This window comes from Pavona decussata, unplaced genomic scaffold, assembly GCF_977016875.1.
Source record: "Pavona decussata unplaced genomic scaffold, jaPavDecu1.1 SCAFFOLD_98, whole genome shotgun sequence".
NCBI lineage: Eukaryota > Metazoa > Cnidaria > Anthozoa > Scleractinia > Agariciidae > Pavona > Pavona decussata.
The window spans coordinates 3,718,330-3,744,925 of NW_028145514.1; the positions used below are offsets into that span (position 1 = coordinate 3,718,330).

The 26,596-nt window shown below is 38.4% G+C and overlaps 4 protein-coding genes and 1 pseudogene across 6 annotated transcripts in view; 3 read left to right on the forward strand and 2 right to left on the reverse strand.

The window, feature by feature from the left end:
• LOC146472735 (vesicular inhibitory amino acid transporter-like) overlaps nucleotides 1-5,656 on the reverse strand; it is a 30,524-nt gene extending 24,868 nt beyond the window's left edge. The window contains exon 1 of the mRNA XM_085119454.1: nucleotides 5,406-5,656. The gene's annotated coding sequence lies outside the window, so the exon portion shown is untranslated. The remainder of the gene's footprint in view (nucleotides 1-5,405) is intronic.
• LOC146472738 (uncharacterized) lies at nucleotides 1,548-2,520 on the forward strand (annotated as a pseudogene).
• A 996-nt stretch (nucleotides 5,657-6,652) lies between the features above and the next one.
• LOC146472739 (uncharacterized) lies at nucleotides 6,653-10,081 on the forward strand. The gene is made up of 3 exons (XM_085119242.1): nucleotides 6,653-6,750; nucleotides 8,393-8,420; nucleotides 9,359-10,081. Exons 1-3 carry the CDS (start codon nucleotides 6,653-6,655, stop codon nucleotides 10,079-10,081), a joined length of 849 nt encoding a protein of 282 aa, XP_084975368.1.
• Nucleotides 10,082-16,949: 6,868 nt separating this feature from the next.
• On the forward strand, nucleotides 16,950-18,176 carry LOC146472740 (carbohydrate sulfotransferase 3-like). The gene has a single exon (XM_085119243.1). The coding sequence runs from the start codon at nucleotides 16,950-16,952 to the stop codon at nucleotides 18,174-18,176; it is 1,227 nt and encodes a 408-aa protein (XP_084975369.1).
• Nucleotides 18,177-21,635: 3,459 nt separating this feature from the next.
• The window catches only part of LOC146472741 (vesicular inhibitory amino acid transporter-like), a 58,831-nt gene continuing 53,870 nt past the window's right edge, over nucleotides 21,636-26,596 (reverse strand). For 2 of the 3 annotated variants that reach the window (XM_085119457.1, XM_085119456.1), the window contains exon 2: nucleotides 21,636-25,123. In XM_085119457.1, coding sequence (XP_084975583.1) covers nucleotides 23,740-25,047 — 1,308 coding nt within the window. In that variant the 5' untranslated portion in view covers nucleotides 25,048-25,123 and the 3' untranslated portion in view covers nucleotides 21,636-23,739. Of the gene's footprint in view, nucleotides 25,132-26,596 lie in introns of all 3 variants that reach the window. The other variant, XM_085119455.1, reaches the window with a different exon arrangement.

The following is a 26,596-nucleotide window of genomic DNA, read 5'->3' on the forward strand; positions in this document are numbered from 1 at the left end:
AATTCACGGATGACTTGGCGAGTTGTTTACGATCTCACTTCTCGGAAATCTAATGGTCCATCCATAAAAGAAATTAAACGAAACGGTGAATCCATTTGTAATTCACAAGAATTAGCCATAGCATTTAATAATCATTTCGCCACTGTGGGACCAAGACTTGCTAATGAGACTGAATGAAATACCTCTTTATAAAAATAGTCGCACACATCTCCATTATATGAGCAACCCTCGCCTGATAGCGCTAATTTTGAGTTCATGCCAACCAATCGCTCTAAAGTTCTTTCCCTTTTATCTAAACTAAGTAAATCCAAAGCAACTGGATTGGATAAGATTCTCAGGCATATTAAGGCACGGCCAAAAGCCTAATTTGCATAAAATCAGAAAACAATCATAACATTTCGTAGATTGAACAAAGAAATGTCAAACTTGGCAGTTAGATAAAAGTTGATGACCTTAACTGATTCTTGCATTAAAGTTTGGAACAATTTGGTCACGTGACCATGAAATGATGATTAACGTCTAAAATCTTTAAAGTAAAACGGGGTATATAAAACAAACTATAATGAAATCTTTTCGGGTGTCATACTATTACACTTTGAAAGTTTAATATTAATTAGCCTTGTGTGCTGGTACATGTCATTCCTATTAGAAGTTATTAAGTCATTTCTAATGTCACGTGACCTATTTCCCTTAATAGCAGGACTGTTATTTAATGAGGAGACGCAAACAAGGCTAATTCATCTCAAGCCTTTGATATGTAAACGTATGACACCAAAGGAGATTTAATTCTATTTCATTTTATATACCCCATTTGGCTTATAAGATCTTTAACAATCAATGATCATTTACAGGTCACGTGACCAAAATGCTCGTCACTTTGAAGGAAAAATCAGTTAAGATCTTCAAGTTTTATATAACTGCCAAGTTTGACATTTTTTTGTTTAATGTACGAAATGTTATGATTGTTTTCTGTTTTTATGCAAATTAAGCTTTTGGCCGTGCCTTAATATGCCTGAGTTTCTGCTAAACCTCTTCGCATTTGTGCCGACCTTACTGCTGATTCCCTTTGTTTGATTTTTAATACTTCTATAACAACTGGTATCTTTCCTGAAGAATGGAAGTGCTCAAAAGTAGTACCAGTCTTCAAACAGGGAGACCGTATTGACGTAGACAATTACCGTCCCATTTCTATTATTCCAGTGGTTGCAAAAGTCTTTGAAAGGATATTTATGATCAACTTTATGCCTTCCTAATGGATAATAATCTACTCTCCTCTCACCAGTCAGGCTTCCGGTCGCTCCACTCATAGTTACCTCATTACTTGAGGCAACTGATGATTGGGCATATAATATAAATCAGGGGAACGTGAACGCCGTAGTATTCTTGGATCTCGATACGGTGGATCACAGCATTCTGATTTCTAAGCTGACTGTGTATAGCATAGGAGGCGTCTCAATTGAGTGGTTTAAATCGTACTTATCTGAACACAATCAAAAATGTTTCCTAAATGGCTCCCTTTCCAACAATTGTGTATTGTCCTGCGGCACCCCTCAGGGGACAAAACTGGGATCGTTCCTTTTTCTCTTATGCATTAGATTAATGATCTACCGAATTGTCTCTCGCACTCACAGCCTCGAATGTATGCCGATGAAACTCACTTGACGCTTGCAGGTAATAGTGCTGACAGTATTGAACTTAATCTCAATAAAGACCTTGCCAGCGTCAGTGAGTCAGGTGAGTGGCTTATAGCTAATAAGCTTACACTAAATAAATCTAAAACTGAATTCATGTTAATTGGTTCTCGGCAAAGGCTTAGATCGTTTGTCTATCAGTCTCCCTCTCTAAAAATTGGCGGAGCCCAGATAAGCCAGATGCCCAGCACCAAATCTCTTGGTATTTACATAGACGAAAATTTGACTTCGAATGTTCACATCGAGAATCTATCTAAGAAGATTGCTTCTGGTATTGGGGCCCTGAAGCGCATTCGACCTATTGTTCCTCACAGAACGCTGTGATTTATTTACAATTCTCTGGTGAAACCTTATTTCGATTACTGTAACGTTGTCTGAGGTAACTGTGATAAAACGCTCGCCAATAAACTCCAAAAGCTACAAAACCGTGCTGCTAGATTCCTGACCTCCGCTGCCTTTGACACCAGTACTGAATACCTTTTTCAAGTGTTGCATTGGAGAAAGCTTGAATCTCAGTGCCAGATACAAAAAGCTTGCATGGTGTATAAATCTCTAAAAGGGCTCGCTCCTGATTATCTTCGATCTAGATTTGTCGAGCGTAGCACCATTACTGGCTATTCTCTTTGCAACACTGAAGATAAACTTGGTGACCCCCTTCCCCGTACCAATTTTTTTAAGAACAGTTTCAGGTATAGTGGTGCGGTGTTATGGAACAGTTTACAAACTCACTTACGGCAGGCAGGATCTCTAGCATCTTTCCATGCTGGCTGCAGCGGCTTCTTTTAATGTAATAGCTTAATCAAACACGACTCTCATGTAAAGCAGTTTACTTAATGTTGGTAATAAAAACAAAAGGAAATTTGCTCACATAGTTTACATAAAATTAAAATACAACAATAGAGTTGATGTTCGCGGGCGTAAATATGTTTTTGGCCCGACTCAGGCTCATTTTAGCCAGAGCCGCAGGCGAGGGCTAAAATGAGTTCTGAGAAGGGCTAAAAACATATTTACGCCCAAAAACATTAACTCTATTACTATTATAATAATAATTTCAGAAGGCATTCAGAAAGGAATCAAAGACCGCAGTACAGTAAGAGATATCTTGAACGCTGCCAGCGTTGCGTCGGCGTTTATTTTATAGTTATTTCATTGTACAAGCTTTAAACTTCGACAGAACACCGCAAAATTTGTCGAAAAAATATTTGCTTTTAAGTTTTCAAAGGGAAAATAACATAATTTTGTAAACAGCGAAGACATGGTCACTTGCAAGTGCTAAACTGAGCGGGCTTCGCTCGACGAAGACAAACTGTTTACCTCGCCGCCGGCCATGGAGCTACTACAGGCATTATTTCCATCATCGCCCACGAGTTTCTGTAAGTCCTCTTCTCTAGCTAGCTGGGACGACTGAGAATTTACTTCTTCTATAGGTTTTTCAGTCATTTTGTAGCTCAAAACAATTTTTTTTGCAGATAGCAGCGCTTCCAGTCAAACAAGCAAGAAAACGGCGCGAACAGATCCGCGAAGAGTTGAATGGTTTCCAGTTCTGATTGGTTGGCTACGTTATTTTCTTGTTTCTCATTTGCTTAGAGCGGTGGGCTAAAATATATTTTAGCCCGCTGAATTCTCCATTTTAGCTTGCAAAATACGCCGCAATGACCGATGAAATCATTATAATGGAAGTTAACTCCAAGAAGAGAAAAATCTTATTGTTCCATACCACCAGTATGGCCACCATGACGAAAGTTACACGTGCAATCAACCTAAAACGTATCCTCCAGTATACAAAACGGCCAATGAAAGCACTCCGCCTTCGCGTTATGCTTTCATCTGTTTCAGGTTTCTTGGTGTTTGGAACACTCGCACTCGTTTTATCTAGATTACTTCTCGTTTGGTGTCCCTAGCATCGCTGTCTGTTAAATTAACCCAGGCTAAGGTTTATGTTTAGACCGACATTTGAGCTGGACATTACAATGATATCGATGGCGAGGAGACCTCAAGAAGTCACCAGGCTTATAAAAGAGGCCACCTCGGCTGACATTAATAAATAGAAAATATGGTGATGCGTAAGTGCTGCTTGGTCAATTCATTATTTTACAAATAAAAAGTGCAACATTTATATTGGAAGAGAGTTCCAGATTTTGGGACCTTGGTAAAGGACTGTAAATTGCTTAAGATTTGTGCGACAGGAATGCGATCGATAGTGGTTGGCTGTTCTGGTGCCATAATTATGCACTTGGCTACTTGCTAAAAACAAATTCAGAAACATTGGAGGCACGTAATAATTGATTTTGATAATAAAACGTAAATTTGGCTATTTGAAATTAATTAACTTGAAAAATGTCTAAGATACCCAATTTAGCAAATAGGGGAGCAGAGTGTGCTCGATAATCTGAATTGGCAATGGATCGCACAACGCGCTTTTCCAAGTAAAATATTCTATTTAGGTTAGACACATATGTGAACGACCAGGAGGAGTTACAGTATGTGATAAATTAGCGCGTAGTACAAAGTTAGTTTTGTTTTGAAGATAAGTAAAAATCGGGACCTGAATATGATACCCACTGACTTGGAAATTTGTTTACATACAAAGCTGATGTGATGCTTCCAGGTTAGATGTCTAGCAACATAGACACCTCTGAATTTGGTAAGATTAGCTTGGTTCAGAGACTGGTTTCCAAAGGTCTTCGGTAAAATTGTAGTTTCTTCTGTCTACATTTAAAGATAATGCAATTGTTTTTTTGTAGATTGACCGACAGCATATTACATTTCAACCAAACATCAAAATTCATCATTTACATTACATTACATTACATTTACATACATTACATTTCAACCAAACTTCTCAAACTCATTTTAATTTTAATTTTTAATTTTTGTGTTTGATATATTACATCAAACATCAAATACACCGAGAGACCTTACTTTGCATGTTTACGAATGCGGTCTTTTTAATACGTCTTCAATTTTCATTCAGCATATTAAACGGATGAATCGTGCAAGAATCGGTCTAGGACATTGTTTTTGGTCTTACCAACTCGATGAACTCGTGGAAACTCGATTTAGCCACGCGGGTTACTGATATTACGCTTTTCATCCAGGAATTTAATAATAAACAATCTCCTTAAGTGTTCCTAGATTCATGGAGCAGCAAAAAATGTTTACTATATTGGTAAAACACGACCAAATTGTGACGCAAATGAACTACAGGAGGACATACAAGGGACAAGACAGATGCGCCAAGGGAGATTAAACAACGAAACTCAGCGCGAGCAGCGAAGAAGAAGGAGACATCAGGAAACCATGGCCACAGAGGAATGACAAAAGACAACATCACTTCGAATCAACTGTCCACCCAGGCCTTTGTTTTTCTTGATTCTGTTGGCAGATGTCAGCGGCCTTTCCGCTGTTGTCTTGGGACTCTGTTGCTCCTTCTTTAATGCCAGCCGGTAAATATTAATCTCCCTTCTAATATAATGGTAGCTCTTTTTTCAGAGTCAACATCGTTGATATTGTTATATATCGAATTCGTCATTGAACTCGACGATCTCTTCGAGGTCTCTCACCGTCTTGCTTGCCTTTGTGTAACGATTTTTGAAGCCACTAATGTCAGTCACTAATGCGGAGCATGTTGAAACACGTGCGCGGTATTTTGCTTCGATTGCTTTCCGCCAAAATCGCCTCATAATGTCATTATCTTTGATAGGTGTGACTTACCTTTCTAGTAGAAGTGAAGTATGTCCTTTGACCGCTTTCGTGTGTTCGACAGCTTCGGCTCAGTACACTCGGTCCCCCAACTGAACCATTAAAATAACTTCATTTGTTTATCTATACTGCTTTGCTAAGCAAGATCGGGGAAGAACGAATACAGGCCAGATTCCTTGTTAGAGAGCAACTACGAAAGCACACTATCATCCGGGAATCTCCCAATATAGATCGAAAATACATAAGCTGTAACGCAACGGTAACGTGACAATACAATCTTTATTCGCACACTACGATCAAGTGCACCTTGGGAAAAATTAAAATTCACCTCATCATCAAGACGCGGTCGAAGGCACTATGGCCTGTTGCTGTGTTTGTTTATGCAAGTAGGCGAAGCAATAACGTAACTCGCAAAATAACCACAGTAAACAGAGCGATACTGATTAATACTCATTGAATGCACCGTAAAAGTAGGCCGAACTGCCCTTCTTATTGTACAGAGAACTGGACAACATGGATTTTTCAGATTTTTCAGCGCGAAATCCCTCTGGTCACAAGTCCCGTCTGTATGTTTTGCTACTGATTTCAACAATTTAAGACCCCCTTTAAGACCTATATAGTCCCCAAATAAAGAATAAAGTCTCCTAAAACACGAATGCGAACCCTGGCGTTACCATTTTCAAAAGGTGTCATCTTTCCTCTAGCAAAAGTAATAATTTTTTTTGAACAAAATAAAAGTAAATGAAAATTTTCGAAACAGAGAAATGAATTAATTTAACAACGAAAGATATTTTGCATTATGTTGATGACAGAGTGTCTTTAGAAACATCATCGTCCAAGAGCAATAAAGAATGTGTCTTGTAGTTGTGCTAGGCCCAGAGATGATCTCAACAATACTAAGGCAGGTGATTGGTAAACAACAAACCAAAAACACCAAATATACGTAAAACGTACCAACCGCTAATTTCACGAGCCTCGCAACATTTGCCATCATTTCCCGATTCTGTCCTTCGTCTTCCTGGTGCACTTGTAGGAATTGAATTTCGTTTCTGTGGCGTCGAACAATTAAATAGATCTTGCAGTACAGAATGGCAAGAACTAGGAAACAGAAAATATTAATAGAGGTATAAATTTGTCTGAAGCTTTCTGGCGTCCACCAAGGAACAGACGAAAGAAATGCGCTTATTACCATTATTAAGATCACCACAGCAACAACACGCTTGCGAGTGACACACTCCTGATATCTGAGATGAAGATGAATGGCCAAGAATCTGTCAACAGCTAGCGCCACTACACCAAAGAACGAAGTCCAGGATAAAAACCCTCCAGTGATCCAAAATGAGATGTACGTGTTCCTGTGAGTTGAGTTATTTTCAGTGTTTAGCTCTAGACCCATGGCAAGATATGCGATGTACAAAGGGTGAACCAGTAGCCCAACACTAAGATCAGAAACAGCCAGACTCAGCAGCAATGTTTTCAAAGGCTTTGGTAACGATGAAGTTTTTCTTATGGCGTGGATTGTGATAGTGTTCAACATGATCGCGTTATAACATAAGAAAGCGTTGAAAATGATATTAACAATGTACGTGGAAGAGAATTCTTCAGCTTCGTTCATTTTATAGAACGTTCTAACAAAACAGTGTTCATAAAAAATTCCAGATGTGCAGTCACTTTCCAAGTTCAATATGCAAAGCGAAAGTTTAACTTACGTTTTAGTATTTTGGACAAAACACGATTCGTTTTGAGGAGCGCGGATGGTTGAATGATACGGTGGCTCTAGACTTGGCCAATCATCGGATTCATCCAATTCCCTTGGGTCCTCTGTATCGTTCACCTCGACTTCGACGGCTGCAACTTTGCTTCAATTCAACGCAAAAAGGAACTACAGTTCTTTGAATCTATTCAGTAAAAGCCGTGTCCGCCTTTGCATAAAGGCCGGACGGTTACAGATGTCTTGGATGTCATCAACAACTACAATTTTAGAGCTGATTGACATTTTCTTTATCTATATGTTATAAAAAAAATGCTAAAATATGGACGCTTAAATTAGGACCAACTAGAGATAGAAGAAACAGTATGCTGATACCGTCGTTTGAAAAAATAGACTTCAATCAATTCTTTTGTGTTGCAAGACCCTCACATACTTATACTAAAACCTGAATCCGCTTCGGATTATTTAATTTCTTCGAAGTTTTTTTCTGGCTTCAAGGGTCAAAGGTTTAAATTTAGCACAACGTTCAAGTTGAATTGAACAAAAACTGACAAGTAAACTCTTTACCAAACAAACACCATAGTAAAAGTTATTCTACCTTTTAATTTAGGAAAGTGACTTTTATGTTTATTGAATGTTTATCAAGCCAATAGCAAGGCTTTAATGACATCACTGTCAAACCAATAGATCAACTGAAAACGGGCCATCTTTCTACTGTTTTTTTCTTAATTGAGGTGGTGTTTTTCAAGAAAACCGACGCAGGTGTGGGTAGGTGAGTTATTTTATTTCCATTTCGATTTAAAGAGTAGCAATTAAATATGCTAATATATCCGAACAAGAAACAAACGATTGATAACAAAACCAAAAAATAAAATGCTAATAAATAAGAAATTAACAAAACCTTGAATGAATAAGAGTTACTAAAAGATAGCCAAGAATAATGTTTAAAAACTATAAAATACGGGCTTTTAATTTTCTGTCTTTTTTTTTCCAAAATTTCAGTACACCTGCTTCTGATGCACCTCACTTTGCATAAATTCGGATAATTTTTTATTAAAAAATGGCGGCTGGGTTTCTGATGGCGGACAGGAGATGCAAAAAGTGTAATTTTATCGTAAATGTTCGATTTCAAGAAGAGGAAGAACAATACAACAAGTTACTTCAGTTGTTCGGAATTTATTGAACGGTTTGTATCTTCGCCTAAAGCAGATGTTACGGAAGTCTTGGATGTCACCAGCAATTTAAACATACACAGCCAATTTGACATTTAATAATCATTTGTTACCAGGCCTCAAAATAACATCAAAGCTCACCCAGTAAGGAGGCAGCGATATTTTGTTATCCAAAAAGGCCAAAATATGGACGCAATTAGGACAAGTTAGAGATAGAAGAGACAGTATCCTGATACCGCTCCGATCATTTGACAAATAGATTTAGATCATTTGTTGTGCTTTGGAAGAACTTCACGTACTTGTCCTTAAACCTGAGCCCGCTTGATCGGATAGTTTAAATTTTTCGAGTTTCAAGGAATTTTTGGTTTCTAGAGCGAACGCCTGTGACGGCTCCGTAAAATTCAGCACAACATTCAAGTTGAATTTAACAACAGCCTGACAACTAACAAGTAAACTCTATACCAAACAAACACCGAAGATACATACAATATCATTTAAGTTTCACGTTTATCAATACAAATTTATTGAGCTGATGGACGCAAACATAAGGGTCCCACAAGACACAAGATCCAAGAAATTTATGAAGGTTCTGCTGAGTCACTTTTTTATCAGACAAAACGTTTCATATTTCTATTAAATTTTACTTCCCAGAATTATCATTTTCATAAGTATTACAACGCTTTTACCTCACTATTCATAGCACCGATAATCCTCAACGTGAAATCTCTTTCTCGGCCTTCTTGTCAAAATCGATGAGAGTTTAATAAAGGAGCAGGATTGCTTTATCAAGTTTAAAGGCGCATTTTTTTGGGACCATTCCGGAATAGGAATACTCGGAATAGACGGTATTTGTGTTCTTTTGGGAGCTATTCCGTTTTCGTAATGAACGGAATATCTATGGAAGTAATACTGTTTACTCGGAATTCTTGGTTTTCAGCTGACGTCACAAATTTATGCAAATTAGGCGCCCGCCATGTTGGTGCTCATCGGAGGTTTGAAATTTCATGCAAATGTAGGCCATCTCTATATGGACCTTCGCGCTCGCCTGCAAATAATTTAACTTTTAATGGATATTTCCGAAGTCCAAAACCCAGAATTTCCAGAGGATATTTCTGCAAAGGATACCAGTGTTCTCGAGCTATATTAAAGGCCTAGAAAACCGCGTCAAAGAAAGATATTTGAAGAAGATTTCTGTGGTGGGAGTGGATCCGGCGGCTTTACCGAGCGAGCAGTTCAGTCCGGAATGTGTGCCTCCAACAGGAGTCTCGGACTTGCTCTCCTACTTAGTTCTAGAGACAAGCCATTATACAAATAAGCAATTTAAGGCCTTCAAAAGTTTGCAGGCGTACAACCAAATGGTTTCTGGCTTTGTCGCGTCAGTTAAAGGAAAGGAAATCGCGGACAAGTTTGTTGTTGGGGCCAAAGTCCGACATGCGCAGGTCATGAGCGATCCACTAGTGAATATTTGGATCATCACGGAGAAAGATGGAACCATTGTCGCGGCGCATCGCTTAGACTGCAAAGCAGGACTGGGTAAAACCTGCTCCCATGTAGCGAGTGCTCTGTTCTACACCGAAGCCATAACACGGATCAAAGGAAAGCTCGCATGTACTCAAGTGAAGTGCACATGGATTCTACCCACGTATGTGAATGAAGTACCATACGCAAGGGCGAAAGATATTGACTTCTCATCTGCGCAAAAGCTCAAAACAACACTAGACCAGAAAATTGAGTCATTGCCTCCAAATGTTGGGAATACGCGTTCTTTTGGGAAATTTTTGGTGGGAAATCCGCTAAATAGCTAGACATAGTAGTTCTCAGGTCACATCCGCCAATGGTTTTCCGTTTCCAGATTTTAGGAGCCTTCTTTTCGAAATTGAAATTCCGTGTATTCTGTTATTCCTAAACCGGAATAAGAATAGCCAAAATAGCCCCAAAAAAATACACCCTAAAAGACGAGGCACAGCCGACTTGAAAAAGCACGAACTGCGAGTTTATTGACCGGCTGCAGAGAGTCATGCCGCAGGGATTTAGATGAGATAATTCTTTCTTATAGGGAATGAAAGTTGTGCGGTAATTAAAGTACATTATATTCAGCTTGAAAACGTGGTTGTTATTTTGCTGTCGTTGAGGCTTAGATACTGACTTGGAGCCAAAATGCTTCTAAAACGCGCCTTTCGCAAAAAAAGTGCAAAGCACGAAAACGTTAATTTGGATAGTTTCATTCCACGAGTTAAGCAGTATGCTACAAAGTTTCGATGTTTTCATCATAGTTAGTAGAGGGGACTCTACTATGTTTTGACTGTTAGTTTTAGATGTGACTTTTCTTAGGTTAACTTTACCACTTATGTACAGAAATGCACCTAATCCTGAATTTGGGTACTTGATATAAAACAGGTCTTTTTGTCGTTTTCATATGACTTCGTGTTTGACAGAATTATGTGTGTTTTAGTGAGAATTAAGGTTAGGGGACAGCTTGTGATGGCTATCATACAGTTCATGAATCTCATTAGTGGTGCATTTCTAGGCATACAACTTTACATATAGACTACCGTTATCTATCAACATAGATCATTAGTGATCTATATACGCACATTATTGTTTATATTTTCATTAATAATTCAGTGTTCTTTCAATTGTTTCTGTATTAAGACCGATTTCCCTCGAGACCGACAATCAGAATGTCCATTCTTTAGCTATCTTGCACGAGACTGATTTCCATCCTCTGATAGGAGAGTATGATCATGAATTATTAATGAGTTTTTGAACAACTAGAGTAAACCAATGGTTAGAGAACATCTCAGAAAACCAATAGACGAAATGACGGTTCATGAAATGCTTTAACCAAACACCAGATCCTCAATTAAAGTATTACTTTTATACTCTGAAAGATTCACAAACCGACATTAGCCAACAGAACGCCTATCATCACTCGTACAGGATTCGTATCTTGAAGATACGACACATTTCATAGATTTGTAAGGTTTATTAAAAGCTTTAAGGTGCCTTGAAACGCTTTCCTAGTCTCTCTAAAAACTATTTTAGCAAACGAGATGAAAACCTCGATTAATTTTTAATCGTGCGTGATAAGCGTTAACCGGCTATCGAAGAGAGCCCAGAGAAACAATAAAAATTTCGTGTAATAAGGGTCTCTGATAGATGGAATGTTCTCCCAAGGTAGAAAATTAATGTGCCGCTGTTCCCTAAAAAGACTCAACAGTTCCCCTTTTCCCTTGTTGCTCCCTAAAAGTGGCCATGTTCTATTGAACACGTCATTCATCGTTTTTCTACATGATTTAAGATTTAGATATGTGCACTTCTCTTCCCACAGTTTATTTCCGCTTATTTAATAAACAATTCTATTATGAAAGGTGCTAAACAATTATAATACATCTTGCAACACATACATACAGTGGTCGATTCAAATAAGGGTAGTTTATAGTTCCAGTTGAGGTAGTTGCCGTCTCGTATGAATTCAGGAATCGTATTGAACTGTCATTGTGGATAGGTCATAAGAATCAGAGATTTTTTAAATTACCATCTGCATCATTACTGGCTAATTCCACTGTCAGAAATCGACCACATTTAACAATTATTGGACGAGGTTGATCAAAATATCGTGATTTTTCAGTGGCAAGCAGATCAACTATTGATCTGCGAGACACTAACAAACCACGATATTTTGCGATAACCGAGTTCAATAATTGTTTTATTATTCGATCACTGACGAGTTTGTTTTCGGGAAGCGGTAAGCGCTGCCTTTCAGGAGTCTGTCATTTTCACACAATAGCGTGGTTTTCAATTACGCATGAGCAGAATGTTATTTGCAGCAAAACACACAGTTGGATAATTTTGCGCACGAGCAGACCATTATTTGTAGGTAGGTATTTGCAGGTCACGTGGTTTGCTCTCGGCCAATAGAAAGGAAGAATAAAATGCATCGAATGATAATCTCTCACAATTATATGGTTGGCTCCGCGAACGGGAAAGATGAGTCAAATCCCGCGCTGTGATTGGCTATCCGAGCGACAAACTATCTTGCCTGCTCGGGATTACCGTTGCCCGTCCGCTTAGCATCGAAGTTTAATCCCAAGCAACAATGCAATCTTTTCTTCGATTTTCTCGTTGTTCTGGGGGAAAACGCTCACTAAAATGTTCGGTAAACTCTCAACATTTACCTAAAAGAAAGGAAAGAGAATGGAATCATCCTGGTGTAGTGAAAATTTCGTTTCAGCTACAATGAATGTGAGTTGGAACGGTGAGTTGCTCTGTCTGTAGTATCAGATTGATTTTGTAAAACTTATCAAGTCGAGTACTAAGTTGATTAGTTCTCTAGGTTTGCGATGACTGTATTTCAATCATAGCACAGTGAAAGTTGCGTTACGTGTTTAGAGCAGTTCAGAAAAGTATTTTTCTCAAGTTCGCCGAATTCAGAAGTTCACGTTTTTAATTTGGCCGCGTCTTGCTTGTTCACTGAGTTGTAAACAACAAAATCTTATCAAAGTTTCGCTCAGTTTTTTGATTTACCCGTTCTGTTTTCCGGATTATGTTTGCATAGAATTTCAAAATGTATTGTTTCATTCAAGAATTATTGAGTGGTGACCGAAAGCTGCGTAAAAATGTTTAACAGTATTTCGACGCCACCGCGCGATCGGCTGAAAATGGCGAGTTTGCCGGATTCTATTAAAATCTTATTCCTACACTCGCGAAAATCTACATTTTTCGTCATGAAGATAAACCACAAAACAAGAATATCTCTGGAACTTTTAAAGTGATCCCATTCAAACTTGGCACCGATAATGTTAGGCAGGTAATACGCAAAATAACACCCATTTAGATGTTGCTTTGGCATTACTCTCGGCCCCAGTTCCTTTCTGCTATGAACCAAATACTTCCATTTTCGACCAGATAACGAGAGGCAGGCAGTTCTACTAGAAACGCACCAAATGCCCACATTGCCTTACGTCTTCTCACCAGCTCATTGAAAGTAAACGATAGGTCTGACTAAGACAAAAAAAATAAGAGCATCAATTAAACATGAAATAGACCCGAAAGCAAATTGCTACCATGGAAACAGCGCAATAGGTGTCATTTTGTGTTTTACCAGAGGTACATTACTGGTGTCAAGTTTGAGCAGCATCACTTCAATATTTTTCGACATATTCTTGATTCTGTGATTTGTCTTTGCGTTAAGACGATTTGTGACGTAATCAGTTTTCTCAATAAATACTTGCATCTTTGTGGAACGAGAGAAGATATTTCTGAAAAGAAAACGCCATTATTCGTCATTTTGAAAGGCCTTTTAATTTTAATTTAGCCTGTGGACAGCCTCCCAATTTGCATGCAGGGCGACGAGAATACAAGTTGGGAGCCTGTTCACAGGCTATTGCAGTTGGACTGTTGTGAATTGTGATAACAGTTGTCATCAATTAATATTTGCGCTGTGAATTGATTTAACGCTTGTTGAATTTTGTAACAAACTTACCTATCGCAAATTGTAATAAAAGTGATGCTGTCGTATTTTATCAGTGATAATCGGAGCTGTCATAAATGTTAACATACATTTGTGATTTTTTCTAATAGTTACGATTCTTTATTTTAATTCAACTGACTGCTGAGTGCAGTACTATTCACAAGATCTTAGCCTTACTGATCATCTGATATTTATTTGGAAGATACCATGTTTATTTGGTATTTAGCAAAAACTGTAAAACTCGGCAGTTCGCCGATTCTCTGACAAATTAAAGTACTGTGATCTAACTAATTTAATACCGTATTATTATTCTGCAGGATAAAATAGATGCTTATTGCATAAAAGAAATGGGTTTCTATGGACACTCAAAAGGATATGATCATGAAATCGTACCACATCTAAATAAATTAATTAAAGTCACCTGTAAAGTTAAAATTTCTTCAAGGAAGCGGCTACCTCAAACGTTCGGTCACCAAACGTAGAATTGAGAAAATCATCATCAGTTATTTCTTCTAAAAGTAAGTAGACCATTCAAGAAAACATTTGATATCACTATGTATGAAAAGGGATACAAGGTAAGCTTGAATTTAATTATGGAAATCACGGCGCTAAATATATAAAGGAGCCAAGATATATGAAGGGCAGTGAACAATGTTCTTGGCGTAATTCTCTGATATCTACGCTCGATATAAGGCGATATAAGCTGTGACACTGAAACACTGACTGGGAGGTGAATTATTTATATCATCTACGACTTTGTACAAGAGGTCATAACTATACCGACACCACAATAACACTGTAGAAATGGTAGAGGCTACAAGCGAGTTATCTGAATATAGAATAACAAATCCAGGCAAAAAGAAGAATTTCCGTTCTGTTGAATCCACGGCACTGTGGCGTCAGTTACAAAAAGTGGAGAAAACTGATCAGTTGAATACTGCATGACTTCATGACGTTGGCTAGCCTTGAAATTATGTCATGAGAGGCAATAATCTTTTATTGAAAGAACGAAAACGGAAAATCGTGAATCGCATTTGTAACCAGCCTGTGGGTGAATTGTGATAGCAGTTGTCAGAAATAAAAATACCCGCTGTAAATTATGTAACGCTTTTTGTATTGTGTTATAATGTGTGTATCAACATAGCCTGCGTAGCCGTTATTAAAATAGGGAACTTAAGCAAGGACGACGGCGACTACAACGACAACGCCGCAAAACAACAGGTTTGATGAGCAAAAATAATCGCTCTGCACGTGCGTTTTGCATTTAGGTACATTTCCTTGCCGTCCTCTGCAAAACAACAACTTGAAATGACCACATTTAAGGTTTTCTGAAGAACGTGAACGCACGACGGTGAATTTTTCATTTTCTTTTAACTTGTAGGCGACTTCTAGCAATTTGGTTCCTGGAAAGTTCGCCATTTTTGTAAAAGTTGAGCGAGTTGAAATAATCGCGAAGTAGCACAAATGAAATAAAGATATATTTTCGGGTGACGTTTTCGTTGCCGTTGCCGTCGTCGTTGCTTAAGCTGCGTGGGAGGCAAATAATAAGACTGATGCCGTCGTGATTTATAATAATCCGAGCTGTCTTATAAATTTGCCATGTTTTTTTTTTTAATTTTTAAAAATTAAAATGACGGGTGAGTGTAATCTTATAGCTAAGGGTAATTCCTGTGTTTGAGGGACAAAAACTGCAAATTTTCTTCGTGCAAAATGATAAAGTTAAGTATTTAATCTAAAAGTTTGAAAAAGTAACATTTCACAATATTGAATTAGTGCAATTCCTTTTAAGGCAATGTATTTTAAAATAAAAGTGAATAAATCAAGTGCCTTTATCCACCGCTTCGGGAAAATTTTCGCTGCAATTACTGGCTCAAAACGCACCAAGCAACAAGTTGCCACCAAACAAAATTTTATTAAAAATTTAATCTGAATTGAGCCTGTATTCGCTTTTCGGAAATTTCAAGAGTATTTTGTCCGATTTTGAGAACGTGACCGAATTTACCGTGAATTCTATTCCATTGCAGTTAATGGCGAATGGTACTGCTAATTCATGAAAATAGACCCTTATTACTCGGCGGCCATGTTGAGTCTCAGGAGAATAAAAAGCATCGTTTTTGCACGGCAAGCCTCGCACTGAATACGCGTCTGGTCGAGGCTTGCCGTGCCAAAACAAAGCTTTTTATTCCCCCAGAGTCAACATAAGGTAAGTGATAAGGGTCTATTGCGAACAAAGTTGTGTAAAGAAATTTTAAAATTTAAAAACGACCACTTTTGTTACATGTCTCTCACCAATCAAAATATTAAGATTATGTTACGCCATGAGTAATGTCCAGACAAAATGAAGTGTAACTGTGCACTTTTATCTTACGTTACGAGTTAACGGTACGAACCCGTTGCAATAAACTGGTCACGATCATCTTACCCAGCGGTTTCTTAAGGGTTTTTTGAGGGCAGCGTAGAACTGGAACTGAGTAGAATTTCAAATTAAATAGTGCATGGTGGGTAACACCTGATATTCAGTATTAAGCACACAGTCAAGAATTGGAGAGGAACAGGGATAAAAGTCTCCATGTGGTTAATTGATACCTGAGAATTGACCAAAATTTTAACTGTCAGCTGAGAAATACAATGGCAGATTTTTAACTGCTAGTTAGCTGACATGGCTAAAGTTTGTCTGAGCATATTGTGAATTTTACTAGTTAGTTAATGCCTGCAGAGAAAGTTGCTAACGAAGATTGCTCGCAGCCCCTAACGAGTTGTTTCATAAAAGACGTGGGTTCTCAGAAGGAGATAAACAGTGTTCGTAAAGTCTCGAAAGAAATTGTAGTCACTCGAAACTTCTTCGGAAAGCTTCGCACGATACTCGACACTGTTCGGCTAATGCCGGAGGGACACCGTTGATAACATACAAAACCCTAAAACATGTGTGAGGTAACTGGTTAACAGAGATACGTCAAAATTAACTGATAGCTGAAAAATTGCCGAAATTGTAGATAATACCTGAGAAATGGCTTAAATTGTAATTGATAGCTGAGAATCCATCATCCCGATGCAGATCCTCTGGGATGGAAATCAAAACTACATATCAGGCAGTAAGACACTAGCGTGAACCAGGCCTCACATATCTTTTATCTTTGCTTTTGCAGTTTGAAATCGCACAAAGTTCAAGTACAGGCGATTAATATTTACTGAGCCTAAACATGAGGATCAGTTTAAAGTTTCTGTTATTTTGCACTGTTGGTGCCTCGCTGATTCTGGTGTTTTTCTACATTCAGATTTTGCCAGGATCATTGCAGCGACACACCCACTCCATTCAAGAAATAAATTCCGCCAGCAAATTGATGAAGGAGTTTCTTCATTTCCGCCACCACGAAGACAACCAGCGACAACAACGGAATAAAGAAGTCCTAAAAACAGAGGAAAAACCAAAGATGTTTGGGAATGGGCTAAAAGCTACAGAAATTTTATCGAAGGAAAGCGAGAACGAAAGAAATGAGAAACAGCAAACAAACGAGCCATTACCTATAAGGAAAAATCTCATCATATTGAGTCCAGGGCGAGGAGGATCTTCTTTCCTTGGATCATTATTTAACAGCAATCAGGAGGTGATTTACTTCTTTGAACCATTGTATTTACCAGCAGTAGAATGGTTCAAAACTCGCTTAGCCAGTGAGGAACAGCAGAAAAACTATAAAACATATTGCAACTCATTAATCGATAGCTTATTCCAATGTGATTTTAGTAATTCCGGTAAAAACATTTTATCGGCGTTGGATAGAAGGTCTTTTCTTGTCAAGAGTAAGGCGCTTTCTAAATTGCCTAAGATTTCTAGTACGTTGTTAGGGGAGTCTTGCAATAGTCACAACCACACTGTTATTAAGATTTTAACTAGTCGAGTGCCTCATAAAACAATAGAAACGTTAAAAGAGATTTTCCAACACAAAAACCGATACGACGTCAAAATGATCCACTTGGTTCGAGACCCAAGGGCTGTGGTTTACTCCATGGTACGATTAAAATGGATTAAATATCACTCGGATCCAATGTTTAGTAAAGATGTTCACAGGGTATGCGATCCAATACTGCAGAATTTGCGGCTCGGTTTGGTATCTCCTCCGCCCTGGCTAAAGGATCGTTTTAAGGTTGTTCGCTACGAAGATCTCGCGTTCAATATACTAAATGTAACACAGGAACTATACAAGTTCGCGGGATTTGATTGGTCGGCAAGTGTTAATGAATGGATAAGTACTCTTGCAAAAAACACACAAAAAGGAGGTGTTTATTCGTTGCACAAAAACGCCTCAATTTCTATTGGCCATTGGAAAAACGCTCCCGAGCCATTCATAAAAGCTGTAGAAAATACGTGTGGTGATCTCATGAATTTCCTTGGCTACGAGAAATGGAGAAAGCAGGATGTTGAAAACTAAGTCATTTGTCATAGATGATTGCTTTCCAATGAGCTTGTTTGAAAATTAAGGCCTTGGTTGCTTTTTCCAATAGAAAATAATGTAATGACCAATGTATATCGCCCCAGTGGCACAAGTCTATTACAGTGTAAAAGCGGAGTTTTATTTTAACCGAAGGGAGTTAATTTTTGCAGCGTTTTATTTTGCGGGTTTATTTTTCTGCGGGAACTAAGGTCAATAAGCAGAATCCACAAAAATAAGAAGCCGTAAAATTTTCGTGCTACACGGCTAGTAGTATGGTAAGCACCAGTTAGGCCTCTTGTTTGCGGGGGAATCTCATTATGTTTCGGGGGATGACGTCATAGGTATGACCGATGACGTCATAGGGTGGAGGTGACGTCACAATACCCATGGGCACAGGGAGGAGGGGTGACATCAGAAACTAAAAATAGCATAGTGATATCATCGGGGTGGTATGGGTGATAGATTTTTCATAATAAAAAGGAGGAGAAGAATTTTTGGGATTTTCTAGTATGGGTAGTACTTTCTCTTCGCCTCAAATCTGGTTTCGCAGGTATCCCCTAACAGCAATAACTAACATTGTTCCCTCGAATGAGACCAGGATCTACAATTTCTAAGCTAAAGAATCTGCATTCGGAAGTCTTTTCAGAAGTTAATTAGGGGAGATTAATATAAAAAAGGAAGTGTTCATGTAAGGTGTATTGACTGGTTTTGAATAAGCCACTTAAAGTGAAATATATCCTGGTCATTTTTCTATTCGATTTTTCTATATTTCCCTGAAAACTCGAAATAATGAAAAAATATTTGCCGTGAGTGTGTCCCGCCTAATTACTAAAAATTTTCGTCTCAGGCTGAGCTTTGTTGAGGAATAAAAAGAGTTAAAACAGCCTTTTGTTGTCTTTGTTGATTTTGTTCATTACAGCGCTCAGAATAAGAATATTCCGGTTCATTTGGGGGCTTCACACTAGAGCTTGCAAGTATAATCTAAGTGCACTTGAAACCTACTTTGAGTGTGAAGGGGTAAAACCTACCAACTTGAACTTTACTTAGTGACCATGGAAACGTTCGTAGTTCAAAGAAGCCGAAGTACGCCGCCAAGTATGGCCAACACCACACTTGAGAACGTACTTGACCAATAGGAAAAGGGAAACCAACTGAAAGCCACGTGCTGCGGTGCCAGGACAGATAAACATTTTGCCGTGAACTAAAATTAATAAAAAAAATCAAAATGGATGGCTGGAGATACGCCTCGCAGTTTGAGGACTGCATGGAACAGTCTTTTATGTAAGTAAACATAAAAAAGAAGGAAAAGCCGATATAAATAGTTAAACTTACGATCTTATTTGAATTTCACCTTTACAGACAGCCTGAACCATCGATTTTCAGTTCAGAAGATGTCGCTGTTCTTTTGTTTTGTCGCCAAGTACTCGTAAACAATGAAGTACCTATGCATGTCCTGTAATGTTAAAACTCTCTGAGTTAAAATTAAAGACAAAATAAAGAGTAAACAACATAAAACGTTTCTCCGTTGCAAAGGCTCCATGATTTTCCGGCGAGGAATCGCATTTCTGATTTTACCGCGCACGATGATTGACAGCTTGTGCTTCAAGTGTCTATTTTCTCACCAGGTGTGAAGCCAAGTTTTCTAAAGTGCGACTTGAGATTTTCAAGTGCACTTGAATCAAGTGCTTACTTGAAACTAACTTAGCTTGTAGTGTGAAGCCAACAATTGATTCCTTGCTCCTAAATTGTGCATGTTAAAACGTGCACTCAGGGATTTCACAATATGTATATCACAATAAAATTGATTATGTTTAATGTTGATGACTGTCCACCTTTACTTACGTTATCAAGGGTAAACAAACTTTTGGCTTTCAGATTAGGGCTAAAACTCTTGTGTAGCGTCTCTTTTTCCACGATCCGTTTCTGCAAAAAATCTGTGCTTTGCTATCAATGTGTTGAAAAATAAAACAGTTATCTTGCCCGATCTTTACCACAGGTAGTCCAACCTCTATGAGCGTTTTCAGTTAACGTTTGTAATGTCACGTTATAATTTGAGTGTCACGGTGAGTGTTACGTAATGCCGTAAGGGAAATTACGAACGTGTTTAGAAGTCGAAAATATAGAGCAAGAATTGAACAAACATGTCTTACCTTGTCTCCTTGATACCTTGTCAGTTTTTTTGTGGCATATTTTGGCCATTCCAGCGCGATTCCAGTGGGTTTTAGAGAACAAAAGAGGGCATTTGCCTTGGGTGATCGTTACCGGAAGTAAATTGCAACTGCGCCTGCTCCCTGTTCTCAACGTCACGGACCGACCAAAGCGGATGTCACGTCCTCCGAAACAGTTTTTGGAGGATTTCTACGAGATTGGTGCGGTGAATGTTACTAAAATGACAAAGGAGCATAAGGAGCGAAAACATTTTTAACATTGAAATTTTTTTATTTTTTCATTTATTGAAATTTGGCGGTACATTTATTATTCCAAGCATGCCTAAATTGCGACAAAATCTCTCCAGATTGCTGTCAATAGTAGATTAGATATTTTGCAAGTTTTTTCTGGTGGTACATTTGGGAACGAAAAACTACTTTGGGAAGAGAGGCAATAATCTGCCCAAAATAGGGGGTTTTTAGAGCGATTTTAAGCGGAAGTCGGCGTGACCCTATACCACATAGGGCAAATGTCGCAATGAGTTTGATATGAATTTTGGTATGAAAAGCTTTTGCACTTAGCCTCGCTTTCATAATGAGGTTCACTAGCGTGTGAGTATCGATTGATCGATAAAATTGATAACGTTTAATCTCCCGAAATCGAATTTGCTTTGTCCCCTTGTTAGGAAAGAAAATAAATGGCTTATTGTAGTTGCTATAGTTTTGAGGCTCTCGTTACTGAATAGCGAATTGTACTATTGGATCTTTTGGCACGCGTAAGAAAAAACCATATTTAGCCATGTTTAGTATTAGGCCATTCATATTTACTACATCAGGGAATTGCCATTCATTCGTTCGCTTTTAGAGAACAACTTGAGCTTTGAGATTTTGAATAGAATATTTAATCAACTTGTATCTGGACACAAGAAGTGAACATTCTCGGTGGCATTAACAACCGATTTGATATGTGTTTTGTTGCTTCGTATTTAGCTGTTTATCTTATGTACTTTTCACTTATAATCATTCGCTTTCATTTCAAACCAGCATAGGGTTTTCAAACAAAGACACCTTATTTTAGTTTATTCTAGTTCAACATCTAACCTGTACACGATTAAGGTACATTGTACGTGGCTCATGTACTTTGCTCGATCACGGGAGTCCTTGACCTTTGTCCTGTAATCTTACGACTCAGCAATTCTTTTGATGTACGTTCAGTTTTCTGCAATCAAAGTTCAATATTCTTTGTTAAGGATGTAGTCCGGAAAAGTACTCTCCTTATAAGGAATTCTCAACAATTAAGCACACGTGGAAGTAATATATTCTTAATTAACATGTTCTGTTTTGTGCTCGTGATTCCACGTTGTGATTGCACCATCCAAGCCACGTAAACAAAAGAAAGTACTTTAACCTTTTGTGATCAGTAAGTATATAAGCACTAGGCGTACAATTGTAAATCGGTTACATTAGTCTCGGTTACATCGGAGTTACATTCAAGATAACGTCCTGTTTGCGCGCTTGGTTATGTTGGTTAATAACGCACTGCTGAATAAATCTATGCTGGAGTGAAGAAGATTGTCTATTCTCTGCTGTTCGTCGAGTGCCATTTGCCTAGATCCCTGTACCTAAGAGTTTTGACGAGCTCTGTCTTGCTAGCGAGCGAGTGCTCTCAGGCTAATTCCCCCGATAAATTGTCAAGTCGCCGTTGAAGTCTAATTTGTCTCTCCTGTGCGCTCGAGCAGGAAAAACCCATCGTCACATCCTTGTTACCCAACCTCGTACCAAGGTTTTCTCCTCTGCACGTCCCTCTCTCGCTCCCTGGGACGTGAAGAGGAGAGACACTTGGAACGACTTTGCTTGATACCTTGTTTGTGTTTGTATTTTCCTCTTTACCTGGGTCTCTATACGTTATCTAAAACCCACTGGAATCGCGCTGGAATGGCCAAAATACGCCACACAAACACTGACAAGGTATCAAGGAGACAAGGTAAGACATTTTCGTTCAATTCTTGCCCTATATTTTCGACTTCTAAACAAGTTCGTAAATTCCCTTACGCCATTGCGTAACACTCACCGGGACAATCAAATTAATTACAACTTGGCATTACAAACGTCCATAGAGTTTGGACTACCTGTGGTAAAGATTGGGCAAGATAACTGTTTTATTATTCAACACATTGATAGCAAAGCACAGATTTGTTGCAGAAAAACTGGAGACGCTTTTTTTTTCGCCATTAATTTTTCTTCCCGACACACGAAATTACGTAATGCACGGAAGAGGAAAATCGAGTGCACCATGACCAAATTTGGGAAGTGCATGTTACAATGTGTTAAATAATATCAGCCATTAATCCATGCTCGAGAAATAACCGCTATCACATCGTCTTCTGGTCTTTCTTGCAAATTGGAATCAACAAGATCGTGCAATATTTCTTTGTGTTTTTAATAAGATAATTATTCCACTCGCGCTTGTTCGATGTGGAATGATTATAGCCATATCTCTTCTCTAACGCACTTTCGTGGCATAATTGTTAGTTTTCAACACACTTATGACAGAAAAGGAGCGGTTTCCAGCAATCTGATTGGTTCTCTGCTCCAGAGATATGATACTATCCGGTTATCGCTACCTTTTTTTCGAAAGCCCACGTTTTAGAAAGAAGAATTTGGGAAAATAGGCCATTTCCGAGACTGTTACTGTTCACCTCATTATGAAAGTAAGGCTAAGTGCAAAGCTTTTTATGTGAAAATTAGTTTTGTTTGCATGTGAATGAAACTAGTTCTCACAATAAAAACTTTACACTTAACCTCGCTTTCATGATGAGGCTCAAGGCAACTCGGAAATGGTCTATTACAATTTTCCTCATTTAAGTACTTTGTTATTCAGTCACAGATTAGAAGTAATTCGTCATCGTTAATTATTCAGGATGGTTGAAAAAAGTTATTATAAGGTTTGTTCTTTTGACGCTTTTCCCTTGCATTGATCACATGCTTTTGTATGTCACGTGGGCAGCAATTGCCCAATTGTATCCTGCCAGGGATGCGAGGAAGACATTTGAATTAATTTAAGGCCACGTGATCACCAATGACTGAGTCGGCGTTAAACCTGAGGAAACCGCAGCTGTATAAAGAAGGTTTATTTTCATTGATTTTTCTAGCAGAAGTCTGCATTACGATATGCAAAACTCTCTGGTTCTACTCACTCCTCTTTAGTTCCCTCTTTCTCATAGCAATGCAAATTTTTCCCATCTTCAAAGTTTTCCTTGATAAGTGCCGAAGAAGAAACAGTCTATAAGTCCATGAAGAGTGAAGGATACCGTCACGTTGTGATCCCAAATGGCTCATGTGTGAAAGTTTCATGCAGTCGGTATTGTAGCTATTGCAAACGTACTGCGTAACAATACAGTAACAAAATTAGTTTAACCCATGAGTAAAGCCTTGCCTGAGAATATGACTCCAAATATCAAAACAACAGTGCCAATTACTATCAGAAGCAAGTCCACGAAAACTTCATATGGTTTTAGCTGCTGAAATTTCATTTTCAGGTGTACCGCACATGGAAAAATATATGCGTAAAACGAGCCAATTATACTCCCCGCAAAGGAAACGACTAAAGCAAAATTGGGAAATAGAATTGCTGCAAGTACTGTTGACAAAACCACGATGACGCGAAGGAGGAATGAGCCGAATATTGGCATCTTGGAGAAGGTATTTTGGAAAACTTCAGAAGTTTCAATAAGGTCGAACACTTGGTGGAGAGGTAAGGCATAAGAAAAAACACAACTTGAAACAAAAACAAAACTAATACTCAAACGAAAGGGGCCTTCGGGGAGATTATTAAGGATAACTTGATTTGTGTCGGATCCAAAGGAAAGGAACGCAAAGACAGAAAAGACAATTTTCATTAGCATATTTACGACATACGCTAGAGCAAGAGCCAGGGTGAATCTGTGTTTTTCACGCATACTCTCTTCAACTGATGGCAAAATTGGAATCGCACCATAACCGTAAATTAAAATCGGAAGACCAATGCTGACACCTTCACTGTCCCAAAGCAGGATAGTGTCTAGATCCCACTCGTCCATGTGTTTGGCCCCATACCAAAGAACGGAGATTAAGACTGAGATTAATGCTATGACACTAACGACACTTAACCAAGCGATGTCTGACAAGGATTTCAGAAACGTTGTTGGAAAAACCGCAACTGCTGCGATGCATGTCCACGCGACAACTGTGAGGGGTACTGAGGGGAGGGCGTGACTCATAAGGGATCCGCAGATAACAAGATAGGAGACTGAGATCAGAAAAAGATCCAGTAGCAGAAACGCTGTGACGAAATAGCCTCCATATTTGGGAAACAGTATTTCTCCTAGTTCTCTGTACGTTGACCTCGCTCTTACTCTTCTTTGCTTTCCGTCCGTGTCGTAAAAACACTCAATGAAAACTTTTCCCGTATACCATAAACAAACTGGTATTATAAAAAATGCCACAATGATGACTATTCCGCCCTCTCTAACGGCATACGGCAGAGCAAGAAAGCCAATTCCTTCAATGAAATTTACGATGTTGAACACGGATTTCCAAACAGACACACTGCCAGCGGAAGAGCGGGGTGAGCTTGTATCTGCTAAGGATGTATCGTCATCATCGGAGGAACTTTCGGCATCAGAGGACTGTAGCTCTAAGATGGCCTGAGTTTCGTCACCAGAAGTCTCACTTTCACCCATAATTCAAGAAGCAACCTACAGTTGAAAATTATAAACGCCAGTGGAAGTATCCCTGCACAGGAGCTTGCAGAATATCCTTTAGAGCTAAAGAGACAAACAAATCACTCAGATTAAGTGATTAACGAACAACCTTCATGTATTACTAATCTACCCTTTGATCAAAGCTTTAAGACAATTCTGTTAATAATAACATAGCTAGTGCTGTGCATAGATTGAATTATGCTTGAAATTCATCTTAAAAGCCTATTTAATATTATTGTAACGTGAAACACCGGCACATTATTCTTGTTTTTCCTAACTTCAGTTATCATGGTTAACACGGCTGGTTTTACTTCCTAATGTATTTCAAGTTCCCGCGCATTTTATCTTTGTGCTCAAGCTTTCAGTATTTCTCCGTTACCAATAGGGAAGTTGAAACAGAGTAGCGGCAGAAATTTAAAACGGATTCTAAATCACCAAAGGCAGGACTAATTTGCTGTCTTTCACTCAATTTTATGCTCTGTGTCAACCGTCTTTCAATGTTTGAATAACACAATATTCTCGCCCGTTGTTACTGTACTAAGCTCGGTGGCAATGAACTTAAATTAATATTTATGTTTTAGTTCCAATAATAACAACCTATTTTACAGTTGAGAGCTTAGTGAACTGGCCTTTTTGAGTTGAAGCTTCGCTGGAGTCGATTTTGCTTTGATAGATACCTCACTGTTTTTTCATACGTAGGTCATCCTGTTCTTTTGCTAGTTAAACTAGTTTGCATTTACCTATTAAAAGCGAGAAAGACAGTAGCTATCCAGACGAGATCTGTGATTGGAGAACGAAACAATAGGTCATTGGTTGGGAACAATGGATCCCCCATAAAAAACAATGGGAGCTACAGTACTAGGGGACCAATGAAATTAGAGGACTGGAAGAGGTACTGTACTATCCTTAAAAGCAAGAGTCTAATCGTAAGCAGTTTGCCAAAACTAGTCGTATATCATCGCGCTCTTTAAATCTCACTCAACGAGTTCCCTAGGGGTCAGTTTTAGCTACCATGCTATTGCTAGACAACGTACGGTCTTTTTTTATAAGAACGTCAAATTTGGGGTTGAGGATGAACGTTCTTCTTCTTCTTCTTCTTCTTTTTTTTTGGCAAACAGTGAACCTGAAAAGTTCTTAAGATGTTTGATGTTTTGTGCGTTCTTAAGTTACCTGTTATATGTATGCGGGCATGTGACAAAGACACCTATCATTTGGTTTAATTGGACTTCGTAGACTGAATTTACATGTATTATTGTATCCGTATTTATACTGTCCACTTAAATAAATAAATAAATAAATAAATAAATAAATAAATAAATAAATATTAAAATAAATAAATAAATAAATAAATAAAAACGTGCCTGTAAGGTACATGTTTTGGCTACAAATGTACAGGACAAAGTTGTGCAATAGTACACACAAAGTTGTAAAGTTGCAACGGTGTTGTTTCTTGATAGCCGAATGACATGAAGGTTTATATCAATACAACTTTTTTAATGCCAGGCTTGCACAGAAGGAATATGACTAT

What these genes read in the sequence shown, in the direction of transcription:
- LOC146472739 (XM_085119242.1), top strand. Translation starts at nt 6,653, where the DNA reads ATGGCCAAGAATCTGTCAACAGCTAGCGCCACTACACCAAAGAACGAA. An exon ending in AATGAGATGTACGTGTTCCT is followed by an intron (nt 6,751 to 8,392) that starts GTGAGTTGAGTT and finishes ATTTGTTACCAG; the next exon opens with GCCTCAAAATAACATCAAAG. An exon ending in ATAACATCAAAGCTCACCCA is followed by an intron (nt 8,421 to 9,358) that starts GTAAGGAGGCAG and finishes ATATTTCCGAAG; the next exon opens with TCCAAAACCCAGAATTTCCA.
- LOC146472740 (XM_085119243.1), top strand. Translation starts at nt 16,950, where the DNA reads ATGAGGATCAGTTTAAAGTTTCTGTTATTTTGCACTGTTGGTGCCTCG.